This window comes from Symphalangus syndactylus, chromosome 17, assembly GCF_028878055.3.
Source record: "Symphalangus syndactylus isolate Jambi chromosome 17, NHGRI_mSymSyn1-v2.1_pri, whole genome shotgun sequence".
In the NCBI taxonomy this organism is placed as follows: domain Eukaryota; kingdom Metazoa; phylum Chordata; class Mammalia; order Primates; family Hylobatidae; genus Symphalangus; species Symphalangus syndactylus.
Window position 1 is genome coordinate 57,142,014 of NC_072439.2, and position 14,499 is coordinate 57,156,512.

The following is a 14,499-nucleotide window of genomic DNA, read 5'->3' on the forward strand; positions in this document are numbered from 1 at the left end:
ATATTGTTTTCCTAGCATTGGGTATTTTGCTCACACACGTCTTCAGATCAAGACTAAGCTGAATGCTTGAGGATGACCATCTGTAATCTCTGAGGTTCTCTTTCTGTGTAGCTTTCTCCTCTTTAATAACCTGTTCTTGGTGTCCCTCAACTCTGAGCTCCTTCTCCTCAACTTAAGGAGTCCCCCCAGCTCTGACTGCTTTTCTCCTATGATATGGCCTGAAAACTCTCAGGACAATAAGCTCAGCAGTCATGGGACTCACAGAGAGTAAAGTTTAATATCTCTCAGGGGTCATTCTCCTTTTGTCTGATGTTCAGTGTTATGCAAACCATTGTTTTAAACATTTTGTTCATCATTTAGTTGTTTCGGCAAGAAGTTAAATCCAGTCCCTATCACTCCATCTTGGCTGGAAGTGGAAGGCATTGGCACTCAATATTCCCACAGTGATTCTAATACATAGCCAGATTGAGAATCACTGCTATAAAATCCAGCCAAAGTTGGGATTGATAGTACTCCCATGGAGATCCTCACCTAGAGCAAATACAGAATTGTAATGATGAAGTAAATTACAATTGTGCAAATATTTTATTACACTTTGAAAATATGTAAATTCTTAACGTGTAATGCCTTGACTGCCTGCTAGATTGCGAGCTCTCTAAGAGGAAGCAGGTGCAAGCCTTCCCCATATCCCCAGCATCTTTACATAGTAGAGGTTCAGTAAGTCTATGTTGATGGTAAGTGGAAGAAATGAAATCTGTCTTCTGCTCATCTAGTTGGTCACCTTCCTTTGTATTAAATTGGAAATGACACATCTCAGAACGTTTATTATGAATTCCTTTTAAAAGTTTATTTAGTAGAGGAAAACTCATTTTTTTCAGTAGTGTGCATAAATCTTTAAGAATTAAGAGGATTTTCTGACATTCAAATTACCTAAATATTTTCCTTCAAATGTACCTGAGGCTCAGTCCATTTTGTCCTGTCTTCAAAAGACCAGAATAGTTGCATTTTATTATCCCCAGACACATTGGAGACTAGGCCTCTAAGGGATCTCAGGAGAATCCTTTGACTTGGCAAGAATCACTCGAACTTAGTCTGGTGAGTCTGTTTTGCTAAGATAGTAGTAACTAAGCTAAATGTAGCAATTGCAGACTTCCTTGGCAATTCATTTGTCCTGACTGGTCTTATTTATCAATTTATAAAACAACATTTAGGTAAGTTTTTCATCACTTATTTAGGTCATCCATTCATTCAATTGACATTTATTGATCACCTGACATGTGCCAGGCTCTTGTCATCTACTATTCAGTATCTTCTTTTCAGAGCATGTGTAAATAAATTTGATTTGTCTTTCTAATCCATAAAATAGTTGTAGGTTACCATAACTAAATATATTATTAGGGTGATTTTAACATAAGATGTTAATTACTTGGTAGCATGATCTTTTACATAGGTTTATATATAACCTTAGGAATTATTATTATTGTTTTTCTATTTTATCAACTGCCTAGGCCTATCAGAATTATATTAAAAAGAATGGCGAAGAAAAATTACTTCCTGGACTTGACCTAAATCACAAACAACTATTTTTCTTGAACTTTGCACAGGTATTGTGTCTTTCTTGATTGATAGATATGAAAACCATTTTGAGTTATAATTTCACAGTAAGTTAGATGTCACATGCTGAGTTCTCTTGTTTTACAGAGCATTTGACTTGATTCGCTTTCATTGTTTATAATAGACTGTTGGATCATATTAATGATAAATAACTATGTTCCTGGTTGGCTTTCATTGAACATTATTTGAAGAGTGAATGGTTGAAGAATGCAGAATTCCAATTTAATTTTTCTCCTTCCCCTCAACTTGCTCAAACAAATAATCCTTGATTGAACCTGAGTATATGCTTTGCTTTTCCTATTCCTATCTCTAGGTGTGGTGTGGAACCTATAGGCCAGAGTATGCGGTCAACTCCATTAAAACAGATGTGCACAGTCCAGGCAATTTCAGGTGCGTGGGTATGATGAACAGCAATCAAGGTGCTCTTATATTGGGTCCATTGCTTCCACATTTGGAATTTAGACTTTTCTAACTCTGATTCTTTTACATTTGGAAATTCAGTGCTTTTTTTTTTTTTGAGAGTCAAAGATAGGATCAAGAGAACACATCAGAGCATTCTACATAAGCATAGCCTTGGCCACTCTCTTTCTTAGAATCTACAATAATTATAATTCCTTGGAATCGATGAGGCTCAGGGCTTGATCTGTTCCAACAAAGATGTCGCCTCAGAACAGTGGCTCAATTTAAAGCTAGCACAAAGACATGTCTAAGAGGCTGTGAATGGTTTAGGCCCAGATCCAATGAGCTCCAAATTGCAAAGAAAAATTTCAGCATAAAGGAAACTTTCTACTAATCAGAGTTTCTTCACTATGGAAGAACATTATTCCCAAAGCTTCAGGAGAGAGTACATTGAAGCACAGCCCATCAAGGATGTGAGAGAAAAATGCTCTACAGAGTAGAAAATTGAGCTAGAAGAAGTTAAAGTTCTTCCCAAATTAGAAAATCTAAGAGAACAATGATTGAAGAGAGTCATTCCAACCAACATTTGAATGTTAAATCGTAGATCCTGTGTATTTGTTTAAGAACTGAATTCCTAATGCTACCCCTTTCCCATGTACTAGAACACTTAGTCACTCATTTGCTGATCAGCAACACCTCTCAGGCAAGAAAGTTTAAAAAAAAAAACCTAAAAATGTTGTAGGGTAGTTGGAAAATGAAATTTGAGAACAAAAGAAAACTAATGGGCTAAATTTCAAAAGCTCTACATAAAATGAATGTAAGCATACTGCCCAGATCATTTACTCCTGGGAAAAAACACATTCAATTATTGAGAAAAACACATTTAATTATGAAGCAATAAAGTAGCTCATTTAAAAATCAAAGAATTTATTCAGCTTGTTAGTATCATCATTGTCATCATCATCATTGTCATCATCATCGTCATCTAGTATTTGCCTTAACATTTCTTTCAATATTCATTCACTCAATAACTGCTTATGGTATGCCTATTATCTCTGTAATCCAAGCTAAATTTAGTTCTGCTAAGATATTCAAATTAACTGCTTTATAGGTAATGAGCAACAAAAGTGACTGGATTAATTCCCATTGTGGTTTATTCAAAAAACTTTTAGTTTTAATTTTTTTAAAGTTGTCTTTTTCCTTACTAAAGTGAACTTAAGCTTTGAGGTAAGAAACACTTGAGTTCCAACCATGGCTTCACCATTTACTAACTGTTAATGTAACCTCTGTACCTCAGTTTCTTGATATGTAAAATAAGGATTAAATTATCATGAGAGTTGCTAGAGGATTAATGTTAATATAAATGAAGAGCCTATTTTGTGTGTGTGGGTTTGAAAGTTCATACTAGGATTATTTGTAGACAAGAGGTATGAACAGAATAAGAATTCTTATGTATTTTGCAATAGTTCCCTATCAGTCAAGGGTTTTTTGGTGCTCATTTCTTATGTTCTGCACATTTCAGAATGTTAGTAATGGATCAGTGGTTAAGTAAAACGTAGATAAGTATATAACTGTTTTCTAGCTCCAATTTTAAACTGAAAACAATATTTTGCTATAAATAAGTTAAATTATTTGTGTCTTTAAGTTTTTATTGTTGTTCTGGTTCCAAAGATCCCTCATCGACTATTTTTCATTCATAACAACAGAAGTGTGTGTGTGTGTGTGTGTGTGTGTGTGTGTGTGTGTTAAGGGTAAATGGAATGGGTAAATGGAATGCCAACCTTTTGTCAAGGAAATTATTATTTTCTCTGGAGGTAAGGAGATTTTCTTGGCAAAAGGGTGAGCTTACATTTAGTTTTGGAAACAGGCCACTTCCTGGCTGTACAAAGTAAAACATATTTTTTAAAAAACTTTAAAAACTAATAGATATCGAGTTGCTATTTAAGAATTGTGCTTGGTAGTTATATAGAAATATTTCTGAATTAGAGAGAGATTTGTAACCTTATGTTTAAATAGCCATAGTATTAAAACAAAAGGCAAAATACACTTGATACAAAGCTGCATCTATAAAACCATATTTGCTATGTCTAACCTGTTGTTGTTTTATTCTTCCTGACTAAAGCTTTATTTATATACTTTAAAATAAACTTTAGAAGTTAAGGTATAAGAATCTAATTCTAAGGATAGCAGCTAGCATTTATAAGCTCATAGAAACCACCATACAACCTAATTTGTCAAGAGTTTGCCCTGCATATCTCTATAAACTAAAACATATGTCATAAAAACCTAGGTGAATTTCAGTAATATTATTGTAATACCTAGTATATCTACCATCCTCAGAGAATGAGAGGTTGCAAATTAAGTTTTGATAGGTAAAGTTTGTCTCTTTTAAGTATTAACATTTTTATCTTAACCACTGGATTAAAATTTATCTATTAAAAACACATTTCTACCTTCCTGCCTTAAAACAATATCCTGAAAAAAAAAAGCCTAACCTTTTTTAAAATTTTGATGACACAGACTACTTTATGATTATTAGTTATGGTTTTGCTGTTTATTAATTTAGTCTTTCGAGCTATTTATTCTTATATCAATTGTGATGCTTTTTGACTTATTTTGGTTTTTTATTAGGGTTTTTCTGTGTGTTTGTTTCTCTCCTAGTTTTCTTTCCTATTATTGTATTGCCTGCCTTTAGTTCCCTAATTCCTCCATTTTGATTAGCTCAGAAAACATGTTGTTAAACTTAAATGGTATTTAAGCCAAAAACATTTTTCTTTTAATAGTCTAGAAATTGAATCTATAATTTAAATATTGACTTCATTTTGGAAATCCAGTTTTTGGTTAGCCATCTATAGTCTTTTCAGGGAATGGTTATTATAATATTTATATGTAATCTATAAATATGTTTCTAAAATTATTTAGATGTAATTTTCTATATAATATGTAAGGGTCTGATAATTTTGTAAAGCAAGTCCAAATGGGCAAAATGATTTAGATGCTTAGATTTCTCAACATTATCTTCCAGTCAGGAAGAAAGGGCACTTTTAGAACTGACACCACTAGCAAAGCAAGAAATGTTTTTCAAAGCTTAATTTCTAATATTTTGAAGGAATATTTTGTCTAGTGTTTTATATAGACATGTTCAACTAATATGGCTATTTTGTTCCTTCATAACTCTGTAATTTAGCATGCTAATAAGCCCTCCTTGAAATTCTTCTGTTTCTTCCATTTCCCTTCAATATTAGCATTGGTTCCTGATATTTTATAGATATCAGTATAGATTTTAGTGAGTTTTGTAGAATTTCTGTTAGCCCCTCCAGTCTTTAGCTGAAAACTAGAAATCTATTCCAGCATTTATTTCTTTATGACTGTATAGCAGAACATACACTCATCAATATGACTTTGCTTTGAAAGAATCATAAAAAGTAGTTGATGATGATTGGATACCTTATTCCTGAATGAAGCCAGTTAACTTTGTAGCAAAGTCATTCATTTACAAGAATTAACCAAAGGTTGTCTGAGGACCCATTAATTGCAAACAGTAATTCAGAAGTCCAATTGTAGTAGGCAGGAATAATCAGACAGGATATAAAGTTCATTCTTGGTCCCAATGCCAAATCTCTTAGATGTTTTTAATACAAGTAACTGTTTGCCAAAGGAATAAACATAAGCAGTACAATAAGTTATTTTACATAATAAAATAAAAATTTCAAGTAAATCACCTTAAGAAATCATTAATAAAAGCTTTATTATCTTCTGTTATTAGAAACACAAGCGCACAGTTTTGTAAAGCATGAAATTCATGTACATATCTTCTAATAACAGAAGATAATTCATGTAATGTGATCTCTTAGAAAAAAGATGTTTTATTAATAATGTATTCACTTTTCAAAATAGATTATCTAGGCCTGACACAGTCACTCACACTTGTTAATTCCAGCACTTTGGGAGGCCAAGGAGGGAGGATCACTTGAGCTCAGGAGTTCAAGACCAGCTTGGGTGACACAGTGGGACCGCGTCTCTATTAAAAACAAAAAAATTACCCAGGCATGCTGGTACATGCCTGTAGTTCCAGCTACTTGGGAGGCTGAGGCAGGAGGATTGCTTGAACCCAGGAGGTCAAGGCTGCAGTGAGCTGTGATTGTGCCTCTACACTCCAGCCTGAGTGACAGAGCGAGACCCTGTCTCAGAAAAAAATAGATGATCTATTCAAAGATTTGATGTCATAAACACCAAACGTTAACTAAGAAAGTAAGTGAAGCCCTAGTGTGTTGTTGACCTATTCAGGATCAAATTAAGTGGAGTCTTTGGATGGAGAGAGGATGGGCAGAACGGGCGTGGAGAGCTGAGTGCACACCAGGCTGAGTGTTTCTGCAGTGCCCACTCTCTGCAGTGTTATCTGAAGACTTTTCTTTCTTTTAGATGTTTTTTGTTTGTTGTTTTAACTTAATTTTGAGATTTATAAATATAAATCCTAAAAATACTTTTTAAGAAAAATATAGAATTAAGTCGTGGGTTTGGACATTTTTACCGAAGTACTTGTTCCCATATGATTAAATCTAAGACAGAATCCTTTGGAAAAAAATTAATAAAATAAAAACAAAAACGTGCAACTCTTCCAGTCAGTGATGCTCATGGCTTACCCTGTCAACCGGGGAGCTTGCTCCCTAGTGTGAGGAATGCCCAGGATGACAGAATAACTGTCTTTAGCCAGTAGCTAGGCATCCTGAATTGGGAAGAAGGTTGCATTAATGAATCAAAGCTCCTCTCTAACATTAAGAATCCTTGAGTCCCACAACCTGAAAGACTAAAGACCAATGCAAATTCCTAATTTCTAAGCTCTTTTGATTCCTACATAAACAGTCACTTTTGACTACATTATAGAAGTGAATTTTTTTTTGGCTTATGAACAATGGAAATTTATTTCTCACAGTTCTGGAGACTGGAAGTCTAAGATCAGGGTGCCAGCATGATCGGGTTCTGGTGAGGGCCATCTTCTGGTTTGCAGACTGCAGACTTCTCCTTGTACTCTCACATAGTCCAAGTAGTGAATTTGTTTTTCAATATTTCAGTTGTAAGAAATGGACATTTGTTTTTTTAAATCAAATTAAGCCAAACTCTGAGCTCTTAGACCAAGCTAGGAGATGAGCCATTTACTTTCAGTGGCTTTTCAACATACTCTTTCAGGGTTATTCAGAAATCTGAAATCATCACACAGGCATAGAAATTAGAGAATAGCCTCCATCTTCAGCCCACCATGGTCACTGCTGAGATCCCTACAGTCCAAATGCTCCCGCTGGAGTCAGTGGTTCCATTTCCTTCCAATGCTCATGAGCTCCAGAGCCTCCACTATTCATGTCCAGATTCTCCAACAACCATGCGCCATGCTGTCAGAGGGCCTCTCATGGCCTTGCTCAGAGCAGGAAGCCTCTTCTTGTCATTCACATAACCTGCCATTACTGGAACCTACCCATTCTTGGGAAGGCCAATCATCTCCCTGACAAGTGGACTAATATAAATTCCCCAGCTTCTGGCTCCAGTTCACCTCAACCCTCCCACACCAGGAGATTATTTTTCATCTTTAAGACTCCTCCAGGAGTCCTAAAAAACAAACAACCAGAAAAGATTACATCCTCCATAAAAGATAGGGGAGTTGTGGTGGAGAGGGATAGAGAAGTTAGTTGATGCATTGATGGGTGACATATTAGGAAGTCAGACTTACAAAAAATCCATATGGATCTCTCTTTTCTGGAATGAGGAAAGGGAAAGAAAATGTTTTCTTCCTCTTCCAGTTGGTCCATAATATCAAACAAACAACAGAAACACTAAGTCGTGTTTTTCTTCCTAATGTCCTATTACTTCTCTACAGGTAATCACTGTGACCAACCAGGTCACAGGTTAATTCATTCAGTATGTACTGAGTCCTGTGCAGGACTTTGGGGGTGCAGCAGGGGGCAAGACATACACAGTACAGCATCTTCCCTCAGCATCTGTGGGGGATTGGTTCCAGGGCCCCTGCAGATACCAAAATTTGTGGATGCTCAACTCCTTGATATAAATGGTGTAGTATTTGCATATAACCTATACACCTTCTCCCTCCTGTACTCTGTCACCTCTAGATTACTTATAATACCTAATACAATGTAAATGCTATGTAAATATTTGTTATACTCTATTCTTTAGGGATTAATGATTAGAAAAGTAAGTCCATACATTCAGTACAGACAAAATATTTCCCCCACGTATGTTCAGCCGCATTGGGTTGAATCCACAGATGTGGAACTCAAGGATACAAAGGCTGTATTTTGCCCTCATAGAAATTGGTCTAGTGGGTGTGTCAGGAAGTAAGAAAGGAGAACAAATCATTGTAAATGTGGTAAGTGCTTTGATAGGGATAGTCCCTGTGAGAGGAGTTAGTTTAGATGGCATTCAAAGAAGGGGACCAAGGAGGGGATATTTAAGCAAAGGCATGAAGGCTGAGGAGTTAGCCATGTACTGACTGCTGAGTAACTTTCCAGGGAGTAGGGTCTGCAGGTAGCAGGAGGCCCTGAAGAGGGACAGGGTTTGGCTGGTTTGAGGAACTGAAGGTAGGTCAGCATAGTTTGAGCCTAAGGAGGAACAGGAAGAGAAATTTACCACAAGGAGGCTAGAGAGGAGACTGGAGCCATCAGGAGGACATTGGAGGCCATGGACAGGAGTTTAAATTTCCTTCAAGTCCATGGAGGGTTTTCAATCAGAGATTATGGAATCTGATTTAAATTTTACAGATCATTCTGACTGTGGTGTGGAGCACGGTCGGAGGAGAGAGAAGTCCTAAGATGTACACACGGTAGTATACCTGCCACGTAGGGAGAGTTCCATAAATCAAAATGGACTCACCTGTCATTTGTGCCTAGTCCTTCCACCACTCCAGTCCACTTGTCTCTGGGCCCCTCCTCCCAACCCAAGCAAGCGTGGTAGGCTGGCCTCAGCAGGAAGAGAAGGGAAGGAGGTGGTTCAGGGTTCAGGGTGGGTGTGAAAACATCACCTCTGCATCAATGTACTGACCCATCTCTCCCCTCAAACGCTGCTCGGTGCAGATAGTGAGTTGGACTGTGTTGTTTTTGCCCACTGGGGTCAGAGATAAGAGGAAAATGGCATTTTGCCAGCCTTTCCAGTTATTCAGGCTGAATCCAGTTTCTGATATTTAAGGAGCCCTTTTGGAAAAAAGGAAAATAATCCTCTATCAAATCAACAAAAAATATCTATTTAAAGTCTATTATATTTAAGTCATTATGTGAGCCCTTTCAAGACATAGTGAGAAATCATGATAATATTCTTTGACCAAATTCTTATTATAATACAACTCCAAGTAACTGCATTTTCAAATGTGAATTATTCATGTTTTACAAACACATATAATGCTTATAAATTATTAACTCTCCATGACAACCTTAAGATGCATGTTCTATTGTGCAGAAACCAAGGCACAAAGAAGCTTCATAAGCAGGATTCAAGCCATGCAGTCTGTCTCCCAAATCTGTGCTTTTAACTCCTGTACTTTGTTACTTCTCCATTTAAAAATTCTGTTAATGAGAAGGCACTGACTCATTGTACCAGGTTATTTTAAGTTTAACTTTAAATTCCAAATTCATTCGCTTGACCTGCAGAGGGAGATGCTGCAGGGCTCCAGTGTGGTATGGACACAAATATCAAATGCTGACGGTGACTTTTTTTGTTTGTTTCAAAGGATTATTGGGACTTTGCAAAACTCTGCAGAGTTTTCAGAAGCCTTTCACTGCCGCAAGAATTCATATATGAATCCAGAAAAGAAGTGCCGGGTTTGGTGATCTTCAAAAGAAGCAGTACAGCCCTTGGCTAGACTTGCCAACACCACAGAAATGGGGAATTCTCTAATCGAAAGAAAATGGGCCCTAGGGGTCATTGTACTGACTTGGGGGTGATTAACAGAGAGGGGACCATCACAATACAAATAACATTAGGTTGTTCTAGAAAGGATGTGGAGGGAGGAAGGGGGTCTAAGGTCTATCAAGTCAGTCACTTCTCACTGTGTACATAATGCTTAATTTCTAACGATAATATTACTGTTTATTTCTGTTTCTCATATGGTCTACCAGTTTGCTGATGTCCCTGGAAAACAATGCAAAACCTTTGAGGTAGACCAGGATTTCTAATCAAAAGGGAAAAGAAGATGTTGAAGAATACAGTTAGGCACCAGAAGAACAGTAGGTGACACTACAGTTTAAAACACATTGCCTAACTACTAGTTTTTACTTTTATTTGCAACATTTACAGTCCTTCAAAACCCTTCCAAAGAATTCTTATACACATTGGGGCCTTGGAGCTTATATAGTTTTAAACTCATTTTTGCCATACATCACTTATTCATTCTGTGATCATTTATTTTAAGCACTCTTAAAGCAAAAAATGAATGTCTAAAATTGTTTTTTGTTGTACCTGCTTGACTGATGCTGAGATTCTTAAGGCTTCCTGCAATTTTCTAAGCAATTTCTTGCTCTATCTCTCAAAACTTGGTATTTTTAAGAGATTTATATAAATGTAAAAATAATAATTTTTATATTTAATTATTGACTACATTTATGAGTAACTATTATTATAGGTAATCAATGAATATTGAAGTTTCAGCTTAAAATAAACAGTTGTGAACCAAGATCTGTAAAGTGATATACAGATGAAAATTTGAGACTATTTAAACTTATAAATCATATTGATGAAAAGCTTTAAGCACAAACTTTAGGGTAAAAATTGCCATTGGACAGTTGTCTAGAGATATATATATACTTGTGGTTTTCAAATTGGACTTTCAAAATTAAATCTGTCCCTAAGAGTGTCTCTGATAAAAGGGCATATCTGCATCTATGTAGCTCTGCGTCTCCTGTCTTTTCAGGTTTGTCATCAGATGGAAATATTTTGATAATAAATTGAACTTGTGAACTCATTACTCCCTAAGACTGTGACAACTGTCTAACTTTAGAAGTGCATTTCTGAATAGAAATGGGAGGCCTCTGATGGACCTTCTAGAATTCTAAGTCACGAAGAGTTCTGCAAAAGAACTGTTTACTGCTTGATAGGAATTCATCTTTTGAGGCTTCTATTCCTCTCTTTTCCTGTTCTATTGACTATTTTAGTTCATTACTTAAGATTTTACAAAAGACGAGCACTTCCAAAATTCTTATTTTTCCTAACAAAAGATGAAAGCAGGGAATTTCTATCTAAATGATGAGTATTAGTTCCCTGTCTCTTGAAAAATGCCCATTTGCCTTTAAAAAAAAGAGTTACAGAAATACTATAACATATGTACATAAATTGCATAAAGCGTAAGTATACAGTTCAATAAACTTAACTTTAACTGAACAATGGCCCTGTAGCCAGCACCTGTAAGAAACAGAGCAGTACTAGCACTCTAAAAGCATCTCCTTGTCACTTTATTTCTCCCAGAACAACGACTATCCTGACTTCTAATACCATTCACTAGCTTTGCCTGGTTTTGTCTTTTATATAGATAGAATCAATCAGTATGTATTCTTTTGTGCCTGGCTTCTTTCTCTCAGCCTTACATTTGTGAGATTCTTCTGTATTGTGCTGATTGTGGATCTCTCATTCTCATTACAGAATAATGTTCTATTGTGGGACTTATTACAATTTGTTCATCCTATTGTTGATGGGCACTTGAGAACTTTCCAGTTTGGTGCTATTACAAATAGTGCAACTATGAATGTACTGCATGTTACCATCTTACTTGAGCCTTTAATGGACTTATTTCTTCAAGTCCTTCCAAAATTATTATAAGCATTGAAATTATAGTTTCAGACCAACTGTGAATACCCTTAATCTTTCCTCCTTTATCACAACCACCATTACAAGTATACTTATATCTATATTTCCTTAAAATAAATTTAAAACTTACCTAAGTGACATTTGTATTTGGAGTAATAGGAGCTTCCAGCTCTAATAAAACAGCTATCTTTAACTTATTTTATTTCCATCATGTCAGAGCAGGTGAAGAGCGAGAAGTGAAGAGTGACTAGTACAAATTATAAAAAGCCACTAGACTCTTCACTGTTAGCTTTTTAAGGCATTAGGCTGCCATCCCTATGGAGGAACAACTCTCCAGTGCCTGGATCCCCTCTGTCTATAAATATAAGATTTTCTGGGCCTAAAGGATAGATCAAAGTCAAAAATAGCAATACCTCCCTATCCCTCATATATCCAGACATCATGAATTTTACATGGTACTCTTGTTGAGTTCTATAGAGCCTTCTGATATCTCTAAAGCACTACCGATTCTTTGGAGTTGTCACATCGGATAAGACATATCTCTAGTACCAACCATAAATCCAGTTCTACTATGGATGAGTTCTGGTCAAAGAAAGAAAGTGTAGAAGCTGAGACACAAAGGGTTGGGAGCTGATGAAACTCACAAATGACAGTAGGAAGAAGCTCTCGACAACACCTGTTGGCAAGGAGTCTGCCTCCATGCTACAGTGTTCAAGTGGATTGTAGGTGCAAGGTGGAAAGGATGCTGTCCGGAGAAAAGAGTCCTTGTTCCAGCCCTATTCTGCCACTCTTGACAGGGTGATCTTGGGTATTTGCAATATTCTTTTGGGCCTCTGCTTCTCTCACCTAAAAAAAAGAGAATTAGATTATATCGGTGGTTCTCAGCAAGAGAAGGAGTATGTGTCCAATGCTGCCTTCCCATGAATCTCTCTCCCAGTTATGAATCTCTCTCCCAGTTATGAATCAGTGGGCAGGATAAACTGAAAACTCCCATTTAAGTGTCTGAATCGAGTGAGACAAAATTTTAGTCCAAATAACAAGTACCAAAGTTTTATCAAGTTTGGGTCTGTGCTGCTGTTACTATTAATCATTTAAGTGGGGCAAAACCTTGCTAATTTTCTCAAAAGCATTTATCATTCTTGTTGCCACAGATGGAGCTCTCAAACTAAAAGACATTTGTTATTTTGGAAAGAAGAAAGACTCTATTCTCAAAGTTTCCTAATCAGAAATTTTTATCAGTTTCCAGTCTCAAAAATACAAAATAAAAACAAACATTTTTAATACTATTGCTTTTATGCCTAGTCAACTCTATTCCAAACTGCCAACTCCTGTGTAAATCTCTACCCCATTTATGTCTTGAAAAATATTAAGATTAAATGGAGCTTTTATCTCTGTAATCTTGCACTTCCCACTAGCTTCAAATTGAATTTTTAGAAAATGAATGATACAAACCTTGTATCCAGTATGTCCTTGTTTTCCTCACCCTTTTTCAAAGATCACCATGACTTCTGATTGAATTTTTTTCAAAAGTTAAGTGAAATGGCCATCAAATGTTATAGGGAGTCACTAGCATAATCAGATGACTTAGGCAAAAGCCGAAAGTAAGTGTCTTTGTCCACAGTCTCTAGGCTGAAGAAGTTGACCATTTGGTTGGTCAAGTGGACAGAGGAGTCACATCTGACTGGTGTCAAAGTGGCACATGTTTATCGCATTCTAATCTTTTATCTAACAATGTTTTTTTAATTTCTGCTTCTTTGTATTTTGCATTTCCTCTAAAACAGTGAGAAACACTACTTTCACTTTCAACCTCATAGACAAAATGTTGTGCTTCTATTTTGCTTGACAAAACAGATCTTCTCAGTTGTACAAAGGAAGTCTGGCAGAAAAATAATCATTGGCTCTTGCCAGAAATAATGAGTTTCCAACTTGGGAAGTATAGAAAGACTGGAAAGCCTAATGTTTATGACAAATGTTTATACTCTGGATTTTCCTTCTACCCAGAAACTAACAATTTTGCAGGTGTTAGGCATATTAGCATCCCATTTCACTCTTATAAATACACTTGATAGAATCTCCAATCTGACATTTATGCTATATCCAGGAAGACAAATGGAGCCAAGTATCTGTGTTATCGTTTTACCTTGGTGTAAATCCTTCTTACATGCTATGAATGCTCTATGTCCTCTGACATACTGCATCAAAGACGTAATGCTAAGACGTATGGCAGCTTTATAATACCAAAGAAATAGGGATTCAAACACTAACTAGGGCTGGGTGCAGGGCCTCACACCTGTAATCCTAGCACTGTGGGAGTCTGAGGCAGGAAGATTGCTTGAGCCCAGGAGTTCAAGACCAGCATGGGTAACACAAGGAGACCCCATCTCTACAAAAAGTAAAATACAAAATTAGCCAGGCATAGTGGCACATACCTGTGACCCCAGCTACTTGAGAGGCTGAGGTGGAAGGATCGCTTAAGCCCAGGAGGTCAAAGCTGCAATGAGCCGTGATTATGCCACTGCACTCTATCCTAGGCAACAGAGCAAGACTGTCTCAAAAAAAAACCCCCAAAAGCCAGAAAACCTAACCAGCAGAAAATATTTAGATGTAGTAAATGAAAATACAAAAAGAGCACAATTTTGAGTATGCATTATCATATCAACTATTTAAAAATATTATTCCATAGAAAAA

At 36.4% G+C, this 14,499-nt stretch overlaps 1 protein-coding gene across 3 annotated transcripts in view; it reads left to right on the forward strand.

Moving 5' to 3' along the window:
* MME (membrane metalloendopeptidase) overlaps nt 1-10,975 on the forward strand; it is a 94,927-nt gene extending 83,952 nt beyond the window's left edge. For all 3 annotated transcript variants that reach the window (XM_063620285.1, XM_063620286.1, XM_063620284.1), the window contains exons 21-23: nt 1,509-1,604; nt 1,928-2,004; nt 9,743-10,975. In XM_063620285.1, coding sequence (XP_063476355.1) covers nt 1,509-1,604; nt 1,928-2,004; nt 9,743-9,842 — 273 coding nt within the window. In that variant the 3' untranslated portion in view covers nt 9,843-10,975. The remainder of the gene's footprint in view (nt 1-1,508; nt 1,605-1,927; nt 2,005-9,742) is intronic.
* Nucleotides 10,976-14,499: the final 3,524 nt, after the last annotated feature.